This window comes from Rhea americana, unplaced genomic scaffold (assembly GCF_003343005.1).
Source record: "Rhea americana isolate MKP2758 unplaced genomic scaffold, rheAme1 scaffold_23, whole genome shotgun sequence".
Classification (NCBI taxonomy): Eukaryota; Metazoa; Chordata; class Aves; order Rheiformes; family Rheidae; genus Rhea; species Rhea americana.
Genome location: NW_028186346.1, coordinates 7548307 through 7560292, shown reverse-complemented (window position 1 = coordinate 7560292; position 11986 = coordinate 7548307). Strand labels below are relative to the sequence as shown.

Here is an 11986-nt window from a genome sequence, read left to right as displayed (position 1 = left end):
TCGGAAGCGGTTGGGCCGGGCGGCCCCGGCCCCTTCCCGCTGACGCCGTGCGGAGCCGGGCGATGCTGCGGTGAGGAGGAGAGCCGGCAGGCACACGCAGGCACAGGGCGAGCCCCACGGGCGGCGGCCCCACGACCAGGCGCCGTGTGCCCGCGCCCCTCCTCCTCCCACCCGCATGCAGCGGCGCCGAAGGCGGGACTCCCCGGTGCCGCGGTGAGGGGCAGCAGGCTGCTCTGCCGGCGGCTTTGTGCTGAGTAGAGGCGCTACCGCYGCGAGTGAAGCGCAGCCTGGCCTTCCCCCCCGCCGTCTGCTCCCTCTGGGCTGCCTCCTGCACCTTGGCGGCGTTTCCYCGTCAGAGGAAGCCCCGTAAATGTGTAGCATTTGGCTACTTTGCTTCGCTCTGGGAGTCGTTCCGGCGGGGGCTGTCGCGGGTGGAGGAAGGCAGCTGAGCCCGGAGCACACCGCAGTATGGGGGCCCGGGCTGAGAGCCGAGGCRGTCCTCCCCGCTCGCTATTTTTATGTGCAGGCCGTGGACACTGAAGGGCAGACGTAAGTATGGCAGCTTCTTCTCACAGAGACTACACACTTTGGTTACAGGCAGAGAGATCGGTTAAAATGCCACCTTCTTACTCCACAGGCATAATTTAATTAATATGTGCCTCTCTCCTCCCCATCAAGATGATATAATTTACACTGAGAATTAGACTTTCTAGTTGTCCTTCTCCAACCTTTCCCGCTCCCTCTGAAAAGATGCACAAGTATACAGTTTTATTGAATTTAGGCACATTCTTAAATATTTACTGGGGCTGRGTCCAGATCATAATTGCTTGATGAAACTTCCAGCTTTCCCCTTTTGAAGCTCCTCATGGCCCATGTRTCTTAATTCCCATACGCATCTGTGCATTCTCAGCGGGACTAGCGTTATCTACTCACATGCTTCCTGAACTACTTTAACCTTTTATTTAAGGAGATTACTTACAGTTTCTTAAAGAAAGGGAAATTACTGGTGCTGAAGGCTCCTTACATAGCTTGGAAAACYGGCCTGTTTGCCTGGCAGTAATAAGAAATGTGTATTTGTGTGGTATTTGACTAAAAAAAAAGTTCAACAAAATGTAAGGGCAACAGCATTGATGAAGTAAAAGACCACGGTGACTTCAGTAGAGCTACACTGTTTCTGCCAGTGGTTAATTTGTCTAATTGGTTTGATTTTTCTCATCTACAAGATGAAAGTAAGGAGTTATCGTATTAAGTAATTACGTTCTTTTTTCAAACTCCTCTGAACTTGTTTCCATTGCGCTGTATTGCATTGTATAAAATTTAATCTTTATTGCAAATTTTATAGCACATTTCATATGATATGAGATGAGAAAGGCAGTTTAAAAAGTTAGCAAAACATGCACTGCAGTCCACCCAACAAGTTATGATTTATTCTGCTTTGTCAAAACTTTAACATTAAATGATTGATTTATTGTATGCCCACTCAAGTTTCCTTCTTTTCAAGGTAGATGTACAATATTTCTCCTGAACATGTAGGCACTAGATCAATATAGTCAATTAGAAAGTGCTCCAGAGACTGTTAGGTAAACTGGAAATATTTTGGTTCCATACRTGTAAAATAACGGAAGTATTAAACTGGTAAAATGAAGCTTGTTCTGTTTTTTTTTGGTGATCGTGGTGGTGTTTTTTTTTTTTTTTATAACCAGCCAGTTTCATTTATCTGCATGCTCACTATTTTTCATCACTCTACACTTGACTATTAGTAATAAAGGGCAGAACTGCATTTTTAAACGTATTATTTCCATGTGAGCCAAAAAAGACAGTATTTCCTGTACTGTACAACATCAAGTAATTCTAGAAGYGTGTTCCAGAGTATTTGAGTGGAAAATGCTTGTTACCTATTGCTTCTGACAACACAGGACATTGTGTCCTTACATTACAAGGTAACCTATTAAAACTCTCTTTGGAAAAATCATGCCTTACTTGTGAACATTAGGACATATGGTTATAAAGGCCCAGTGCAGCTCTGTGAATTCCCTGGAAATCTGTCAGCTTTAAAAGGAATGGATTAGGCTCTAAGAAAACTGTTGTGTGATTACTTYTTAATTAAGCTCCCACTTATTCTCTGGTTAGGTTCACTTCATCACCAGGTGAAAATGCATTCCAGGTGAAGATAACTGCTCCAGATGAGCAGTTCACTCGGGTTGGTGTGCAGGTATTGGACAGGAAAGATGGTTCATTCATTGTGAGATACAGGATGTATGCAAGCTATAAAAACCTGAAGATAGAAATTAAAACCAGAGATAAACATGTTGCAAAGTCTCCATATATTTTAAAAGGTAAGAAGCAGCACTATACGGTTTTCATATTGTGGCTTTTTTCTCACAAACTGTGAATGTTTTCTAGGACTAACATAGAGCTTCTCAGGAAATGCTGAGAACTATCAAATTGCACTGAATTTATGGACAGTTACAAGTGCCCTGCATGTACTATTCAGTAGAGAAATCAGGAAAAAATACTATGAATCTAGTGGGTATTGAGTACATGTAAAACATTCAATCAGAAGCAGCTAGGCATGACTTCACTGGAGTCAGAACATGTCCATTCAGAGTTGCAGAAGCATTGGCCCTAAACAAGGAATGCTCAGTGCCTGACCCTTTTGTTCTGATCTCAATGACTTGATAGTATGACTTATAAAAAAATAAACTAATAACTGTGTTCTTCATAGGACCTGTTTACCATGAAAACTGTGACTGCCCTCAGGAAGAGAGCAGTGCATGGCTGGAGGAGATGGGCTGCCCTCAGACCATTTCACAGATTCAAAGAGACCTAGCAAATTTTCCCACTGTTGATCCAGATAAGATTGCAAAGGAAATTCCACAGAGGTTTGGACAAAGACAGAGTTTGTGTCATTACACCATCAAAGATAATGAGGTACAGTATCTGAAGTCTATATGGTGCTCTGGTGGTAAGTGATTAGTTAGGCTACTTGGCTTTTTCCAGTTCAAAGGAACACATTAAGCAGTTCTTTAAGAAACTGCTTTTGCTTATCTGTCCTTGAAATTGAATACTTTGCAGTTTGAATATGAGCTCAATAAATTTGCCGTACTTTGTAAAGTGCATTCTGTCCATATTACAGCTGAAGCAATTGAAACATAAGGAAGACGAATTACTTTGCAAGATCATGCCACCAGTTAATATGAGAATTGGGAASAGAACTGAGTCTCCTAAATGCTAGTTCAGTTTCCCATTCTCTGCGTAATATTTCTGTGGGGTGTCGTGAGCATTTAATTCTGACATACATCAATAAATTATGCTGTGCGTAATTCTGAGGTAAAGAAATACCATCTAGCTCCATTGAGGATCAGRGCTACAGTTCTTTGTTAAAAAAACTAGTGCCTTGAGTAGAGTTTCACAGAGAAATAAGAACAAAAGATCACAGCAGAAACAGACAACCAGTTTGTGTTTACATGAGACAAATCTAAAATATCTGGAGGAAGTAAGTAAAGCTTGTCCTTTTTCTTCTGCTTTCCTATGATTTTATAAGAGACAAGATTTCTAAAATTTCCCAGCTGATTCATTAGTGTAAATACAATCTGTCTGACAAGATCTTTACTATGAGAATAAAAAGCTCCAAATCATGCCAGCCATTCTCTGAAATGAARACACCAGTCCAGTAAAAACTTTGGATTATTTTCAGGTTTATATAAAGACATATGGGGAACATGTTGGCTTCAGAATTTTCATGGATGCCATACTTCTTTCTTTGACGAGAAAAGTGAGTACATCTATACAATCAATTATTCTATAAGTCATAATTTAAAGRAACATTGGCTTAATAAATACACTTCAGTATAGTTATTATTATATTGGCTAAAAAGCTGTTTTTGTTCTTTGATTAATAATTGAAAGATCAGATGAATTTTTCTGGTTGAAGTTGGGATGTTCTGGAAAGCTATGTGATCAGTGTATGGAATATCACAAACATTAATTGGTTAGCATAGTCAGACTTGAAGAGTGTGATTTTTTTTCTATAGAGTAAATTAGCCATCTTGTAGGATCTAACAGAAAATTCTGTCTTTGCTATTACACATTTTATAGGATGAAGAAAAAAATAGTGATTTCATATCATTCTCCATTAAATTCAGTATGTTGAAAATATGACAGAAAGGGTTGAACGGGAATACTAAAAGCCAACCAGGTGGCATGTGGGAAAGCCCCCTCAACGCAAATAAGCAAAAAGCACCACACAGGCTCTTCTCTATATACATAGAGGCAGAAGGAATAAAGAAAGGGCTGAAATTTYAGTGCAGGCAGATTATGGCACTCTGAACATCAGTGACACCAGCMCATGGAGGCTTCCGTAATTTGGACAAGCTGCTGAACTATGTAAATCATAGTAGGAATGTCTTGATGACTGTAAAAACCTCAAGCATAAGAGGTGCAGAAATGGCTGCAAGTTTGGTGTTGCATTATCTTCAATGCACAGYGAGCATTTAAACTGAAAGTCCAGACTTTAAGAAAGGTAACTCTAGGGAACTGAAATCAATACAGAAGATAGAAAGCAACTATCAGGAAAAAGGGAGCTGTTAGTTCCTCTAATAAACAGTATTAAGGGCATAAGGACAAATTCTCCAAAGCAAGAATAGGAAGAGACCAAGCTGGCTAAGGAACAAGCTTTCCAGAGATCTGAAATGCAATAAGGAATTGTGCAGGAGGTGGAAACTAGTTCACCTTACTAAAAACATTATTAATACATGTGATTATTATGTACACAGAGTAGTATCAGAAGAATTAATATATCTGAGTTAAAAAATAWCTGTGTCTGACCGTAAAAAGACACAGTACTTGTCTTTGAAATGGCAAAAGAAGAGACAGGAGCTACCWAAGTTTGGAGTTGTTACTCTTAACYAAATTCCTTAAAAATCTGTGTTAAAAATAATAAGCACATTATTATTTTGACACTTATCAGTATCAAAAACATGGACTTATCATGAACAAATCAAGTCAAACCTATATAATTTTCATCTGTAACAAGATAATAGATTCCATGTACAATGTCATTTTTTTTATTTTAGAAAGGCTTTGAGGGTAAGTCTCTTGAGTTTTTCATGAACAAAATAGGAAAATTTTGATTAGAAGAAACTAGTATAACGTGGCTGGAAAACCTTTCTTAAAGAATAGTTGCCAATGGTTCCAGACAAGTGAAGGATGTGATAAATGTGTTTTCAGAGATTTGTCCTAGATCCAGTCCCCATTTAATAGTTTAGTTGTATTTTGTCTGAATGATGATCAGAGAATATGCTTATTAAATTTACAGATAACATAAAGTTGGGGAACCTGCAGGCACCTTKCAGAACAGCATCAGAATTAAAGATTTTCTTGACAAGTAAGAAAAATTGTATGAAAAAGTGGATAAGAATGAAGTGAAAAAGGCAGCATACTACATAAAGGCAGGAGAAACCAGGCAACTRAAATGAGTGATAATTTCTGCAGAAAGGTGGGAAGGTTACAGTAGCACAAATTTAAAATCAGTCAGCAGTGGCATACTGTTGCATTAAAAAAAAAGACACAATGCATATTAGCAGGACAAATATTTAAAATAAATGTGAAGTACTTTCCTGCTCAAGATTAGTAAAACCTCAGTTGTACTATTGTGTTTACTTTTGGGTATCATGCTTTAAGAATATTGTTCAATTAATGACATTGTAGAGGAAAGTGGTAAGAATGACTCTTTGTACATACAAAGAATGATTCATTTAAATGAGGGATTGTTTCATCTAAAAGAAACTGATGGAGATATGAAGATAGTCTTTGATAATCTAAAAGATTGCTCTGTGGAAGATGGAAGAAAGCTCTTCTCTATGGCAGTAGTGCAAAATAAGAAATAATGGAACTAAATCACAGCAAGGGRATAGAGGTTAAATGTTGAAAAAACACTTGTTAACTCCACAGACAAACTACTTATGGTTCTAGAAAACAAATTTTTCTTCATCCCAAAGAAATGGCTAAGCATTTTTTTTTCAATAATGTGAGTGAAAAACAATACAGCTGTTGGATTGGAGAAGAAAAYTTAACCTGTTGAATGGTTTTGTCACTACTGATATAGATAAAATGTGATTCGTAGCTTTTTTACATCCATTATAACCRTTAGATGGCACTGTACTAATAAAGATTAGTGCTGAAGATTAGAAAGTGTATCCAAACTCCCTTTGAAATGAAGGTATACAGTAAAACCTTTTCTATCAGTGTGTACACAGAAGGCAAAAACTATAGCTTTGGGCTCTCTCTTTAGAATGTCTGGATTTGTCTGCCAAAGGTTTTAGTATATCATCAGGGTAGAGAAAATACCTTGAAGCATTTGGGAGTGTGTACCCCAAGTTTGATATATGGCAAATGATATTTCTGTCCAGAAAGATATATTCAATTAGAAACTTAATGAAATGTATTTGGGCCACAGAAAAATCCTGAAATGTTAGAATSTGACCAGCCATCCTGACTTCAGGAATAAAGGACTTTAAAAGCAGAAAAGCTTTCATACACATATATATGGGAGTCAGCATTATGCTTATAACTATTTTTACATGTATACATATATTTAAATTTGTGAATTATTAGCATATTCAGAATTGTTCTTCCTTCAGAAAAGACATTTTYTCTCATATATATTAAAATATTTGATGATAAAATACGAACAAAATATTCCTAATCATATATGATCTCTAAATTATCTGATACTACTTAGGACAGAGATCCTGGAGTTATTCTGAGAGTTTTCTAAAAACAACAGCTTAATGATCTACATTATGAATTATTAAGGAAGGAAGCAAGAACAAAAGAAAAAGGATTACRTTGTTGTATAAAACCTGTGACATTCCTATCCTGTGAATACTTGTGTGGTGCTTGTTTTACTGTCTGGAAGAGAACCAGACAGTGACAGGGGTGYTCAGATGACAAATGCCTTTTATATAAAGACGGGCTAATTTGATTAGCATTCTTTTGCTTTGAAAGAGGCAGCTGAAGGAGATGTAGAGATTTATGTTAAAATGTTGTAAAGAGAGTGAACAAGGAACAGATAAGAGAGTTTTGTAGTCACGTTATCCATGCATTCAGGATTTGGTAAAAAACATATTTTCCCTTCAGCCTTCTGCTATTCAAATTGAAGTATCCCACACTTTTAGTTTCTCCTTGTAAGGCAGCTGGTTCATCCCCATCATAGTAGCTGCCCATCTTTGTACCTTCTCTGACTTTGCGTGCAAATACGAGAACTGCACATCATGCTTAAGATATGGGCACATCAAGGTTGTATATAGCAGCAAAATTATGCCTGCTGTGCTGTTCTTAAATTTTCTGGCAATAGCCAATATTTTGATAGCTTTTTGGCTGCCACTGCACATTGAGACATGTGATTTCAGATAATGGTTTCAGTATTAGCAATGTTTATAAATAAGTGAGGATGCAGTGCAATGCTATGCTTAATTATTAACCCTAGTGTTGACTGAATGTGGTCTTTCCRTCATGGCTGTTCATTCATACTTCTCTTGAACTGGATCTAGCCACCATGCAGATAGAGGGCAAATTGGTTCGGTTCACTCATACATCAGAAAAGTAGCTGACCACCCAACAACAGTTTTCCATACAATGAACAAGATGGTTCAACTTATGCTGGAACCGGATGATTGCTTACTAGATCCCAGTGCTAGGCTGGGACAAAGAATATGTGGCCAATTATGTGAAGTATAACATGAAATCATCCTATAAACAGAGATGTTCATATCCCTTAAAGATGTGATTTTGTGTGATTCTTTAAAAAACAACAACAAAACCCCCAACCCTTCTAGGCTTTACCRTCTGGTCTGGGTACTTTTAATACAGCATTTCTGAACTTTAACCATCTATTATGGATGGATTGAGTATATGATTGACCTGACTCAATTTGCTTTCAGTGTAGTTATTCTCAAAATGTCAGATGCCGGCAGAAGAATACTGCTTTGTACTGAAATACATTTGTGCCTACTTTGTTTCTGTGTAGGTGAAAATGCCAGATGTAGAATTTTTTGTTAATCTGGGGGAYTGGCCTTTGGAGAAAAAGAAATCTCCGCAGATCCTTCACCCTATTTTCTCATGGTGTGGGTCTAAAGAATCAAAAGACATTGTCATGCCAACGTACGACTTAACAGACTCAGTTTTGGAAACTATGGGACGGTAAGAAATCACTTACAATTTTCACAGAAGTATTATAGTGAGTAATCTTCCAAAAAGACATTTATATTATCAATATATTAACTATATTACTCTTTATTTATTGAGGCATTAGTAACCTCTAGATAGTCTAGAAATATGTAATTATTATCTTACCATAACCAATTTATGCATTGTATAACATATGAAATATGTATATTAAAATATACTTCACTGTTACATTTCAGAAATCAAAATTAATCTGAATGAGGTCAAGTCAGTGAAAACAGCACTTGGAGTGAACATTTCAAAGGACTTTGTTTGTTTTTTTCTCTTTACTCCATGAACATGTTGACAGCTGGCCATGTCTCTTCGTGATTTTCCTAGAATATAATCTGTTTCTTGTTTTAAAACCCTACTTAGCCAAAATTCTCAACCTAGTCCTTCTCATCTCTACTTTGATTCCTGATGATAACTGGCCTTGCTAACAGCTGTACTGCTGTCTTGAAACACTACAAAATCAGTTTCTAAGATATCTTCATTATCCATTTTGAATTTTGAATCTGTTTATCATTTCAYGGCATTCAGTTCAGGTTCCCTCTCTTTATCAATAAGACTTTTCCTAAATGTCTTGCCTCCCCATTGATTTGTGTGTTTTAATTGTTTAGTTTAARCAAGGTTTTTGAGGAGGTGAAATACCTTGCATTAAGCCTGTTACATACAAACCTTGCCTTGGACTGTCGTGGCTGCCTTGTCGTTATTACCAGTCATTGCATTATCCTGCACCACCTTCACCTGTCTGGCAACCATACCCACTTTCAGACATTCTTTTTCCCATGACACCAGATAGGTATCCTTTTAACACACAGTGTCACCATTGAACCAATGCTGTTTGCCGTAGGCCTGTTAACTTGGCATTCATCAAGTATTTTTATCATTGCAAAAATACAAGTACAAATGCCTATATGAGTGTACCCATGACTGACCTTCATCTTTTGTTGTTTGCGTTTTGGTGCTGTAAAGTCTTTCAAATAATGGCACTGAAATCAATTTAAGTAGCACTTAAATTTTCTTTTTTTTTTTCCAATAGACTTTCCTACTAAATCACTTYTCCTTTCTCTACCAGAGTCAGTCTGGATATGATGTCAGTTCAGGCTAATACTGGTCCATCATGGGAACACAAGAATACCACWGCATTTTGGAGAGGACGTGACAGCAGAAAAGAGAGGCTTGAACTTGTAAAACTCAGCAGAAAATATCCAGAGATCATAGATGCTGCTTTCACGAACTTTTTTTTTTTCAAACATGATGAAAGTCTCTATGGKCCCATTGTTAAGCACATATCATTTTTTGATTTTTTTAAGGTAGGTCACTAATTGCTTTCTGCAGAACTAKGTTCTCAGTATTTCTTACTATCAAATAACTTTGTATATATTATTTATAATAAAGTGATTGCAATTTTCCACCCCAACACCAATGATRAACATGACATCCTTCCAGTGGGCTTATCTGCCATGTAGTTCTTCGATAATTATCTGAAGATAATTATGTTTGATCTACATCTGGAGGCTCAGCAGAACTCTTTTGTATAATCTAGTAACTCCAAGTTCCTTTTTATTTCTTTTTCCTGATTCAGCAATCAGGATTACTAACATAACTAACATAGTGGGAAAAATCAATGGGTGAAGTGGCACATCTACCCTCGCATCAGAGGATAAGCATCTAAGAATTTCTGGAGAACTTAACTGATGCAGAGGGCATCTCTGTGTACTCCCTGCAATGTGATGAATACCAAACTAAGTAACAGAAACTACTTAAAAATTGATGCTTGTCTAGCCAGTCCTACATTTCTCAATATCAGCAACTCAGTAATACCTAGYGCTCTCAGAATAATAAAACTTAACCAAACTACTCAGATCTTCTGTTTGTTAATAATTACGGTCATTTTTTTCAGTATAAATATCAAATTAATATTGATGGCACAGTGGCAGCATACAGATTGCCTTATCTACTAGCAGGAAACAGTGTAGTGCTAAAGCAAGACTCCATCTACTATGAGCATTTTTATAATGAGCTACAGCCATGGAAACACTATATTCCATTTAAAAGTGACCTGAGTGATCTACTAGAGAAACTACAGTGGGCAAAAGACCATGATGAAGAGGTAAATATATATTTATAAGTAGTCAGAAATGTTTCTTGAGAAAAAAGAGAGCAAAAAGTGCATTTGTTTAAAATAAAAAATCTATTAGAAGGGTTTCTGAATAAGTGTTACCAACTATAAATAAGAAAAACACTTCTTTACAATATGTAATACTGCTCTTAATTTGGAAATTAAGCTGATTTTTGGAGAAATTAGAACTATTTTCATATTAATGCCTTCCTTTTAAAATTAAGAATGCTTAAATTCTTAATCTCTTCCATTTATCAGTAAGACATTTATGTTACTGTTTTATAGACRATTCAATTCAAAGCATGTAGGTATTAGGTAAAAATAAATGATTTATAATTGTRAATAATCAGCACTATATTTATCACCAGAAGGAATATCGGCATCCTGAAATAACTTTATGACAGGATTTTTTAAAACTTTTGTTTTCTTCACAGGCAAAAAATATTGCAAAATCTGGACAAGAATTTGCAAGAAATAATCTCATGGGTGACCATATTTTTTGTTACTATTTCAAGCTTTTTCAGGTTAGTACATTTTTAACTGMTACTACCACTGAAATATAAATCCCATAGGAAAAAAATCAGGGAGACAGAGCTGCTGGCAGYTGGCCAATTCAGTATTGAAGCCACAAAGCAAACAGAAGCAATCAAGAACTTTAACTGGCATACATTGTATGTAGTATGTAGTTATTTCCTATGAAAACTCTACATTGGCAGATTGAGAGAAGTAATCAGATCCCATAAATCTTGATTTAATCTGCAAGAATATGTTCCCCCCATGATCAAAGAATTCTTCATCAGACATAAACCCTGTGAACCACAGCTGAAAATATCTGTGCATTAGCACCAAGATACTGAAACTCCAGTGAGGCACCGACAGGGGTTCCTGTCAACGATTAAGTATCTGTTTACCCTTCCTGTGACACGATATGGAGGTTTAGGAAGAGACTGTGTTGCCACATTACTTTTACAGAATTATTCAGCTGAGTTGTTGCAGTATTTGCAACCAGATACTCAAGTTTATGAACTAATAATACTGCTTTTTCTCTGAACTAGGAATACTCCAATTTGCAAGTAAATGAGCCAAAAATCAGAGATGGTATGGAGAGAGTGCAGCAGCCTGATGATGACCTTTTTCCATGTACTTGCCACAGAAAAAAGGTACAGTACATAGTGTTAAGTGTAGTGCAAGAGCTGAATGTCTTCAGTTTATTTTCAGTGAAATTGGTACAGCTGTTGTGCAATAATGCATAGTATCAGTTACCRCAATATTAAGACCTATCAGTCTTGGAAACTTTTTTTTCCTTAGTGCATTTGGAGCACTAGAGTCAGTTGAAAATTGAGATTACAATTAATTGAAAAATGGCTGTTCCTTCTTGATTACAGACCAAAGATGAACTCTGACAGAAACAAATAAAATCATTTTCTGGAATATTTGCCCACACTAAGAATCTCTTCTTAAAGAAAGAAGGAAAATTTGCATTAAAACTTCAATGGATATCATGAAGTTTATTGCATCATGATCTAYGTTTGGAAGAAAACCAGCCACCACAAATTTTCTTCTTATCATGCAGTCATTTAACTTTGTTCAAAATGTTTTTATAATTTTTTTAAATAAAAAACATCTTTATATCAA

General features: G+C 36.7%; 1 protein-coding gene across 1 annotated transcript; it reads left to right on the top strand.

Moving 5' to 3' along the window:
- Window positions 1-11986, top strand: POGLUT2 (protein O-glucosyltransferase 2). Its single transcript, XM_085306017.1, has 10 exons — window positions 1-549; window positions 2131-2336; window positions 2726-2931; window positions 3698-3775; window positions 8030-8202; window positions 9305-9542; window positions 10133-10342; window positions 10786-10875; window positions 11407-11511; window positions 11737-11986. The coding sequence occupies exons 1-10, from the start codon at window positions 371-373 to the stop codon at window positions 11752-11754; spliced, it is 1503 nt and encodes a 500-aa protein (XP_085162143.1). The 5' UTR covers window positions 1-370; the 3' UTR covers window positions 11755-11986.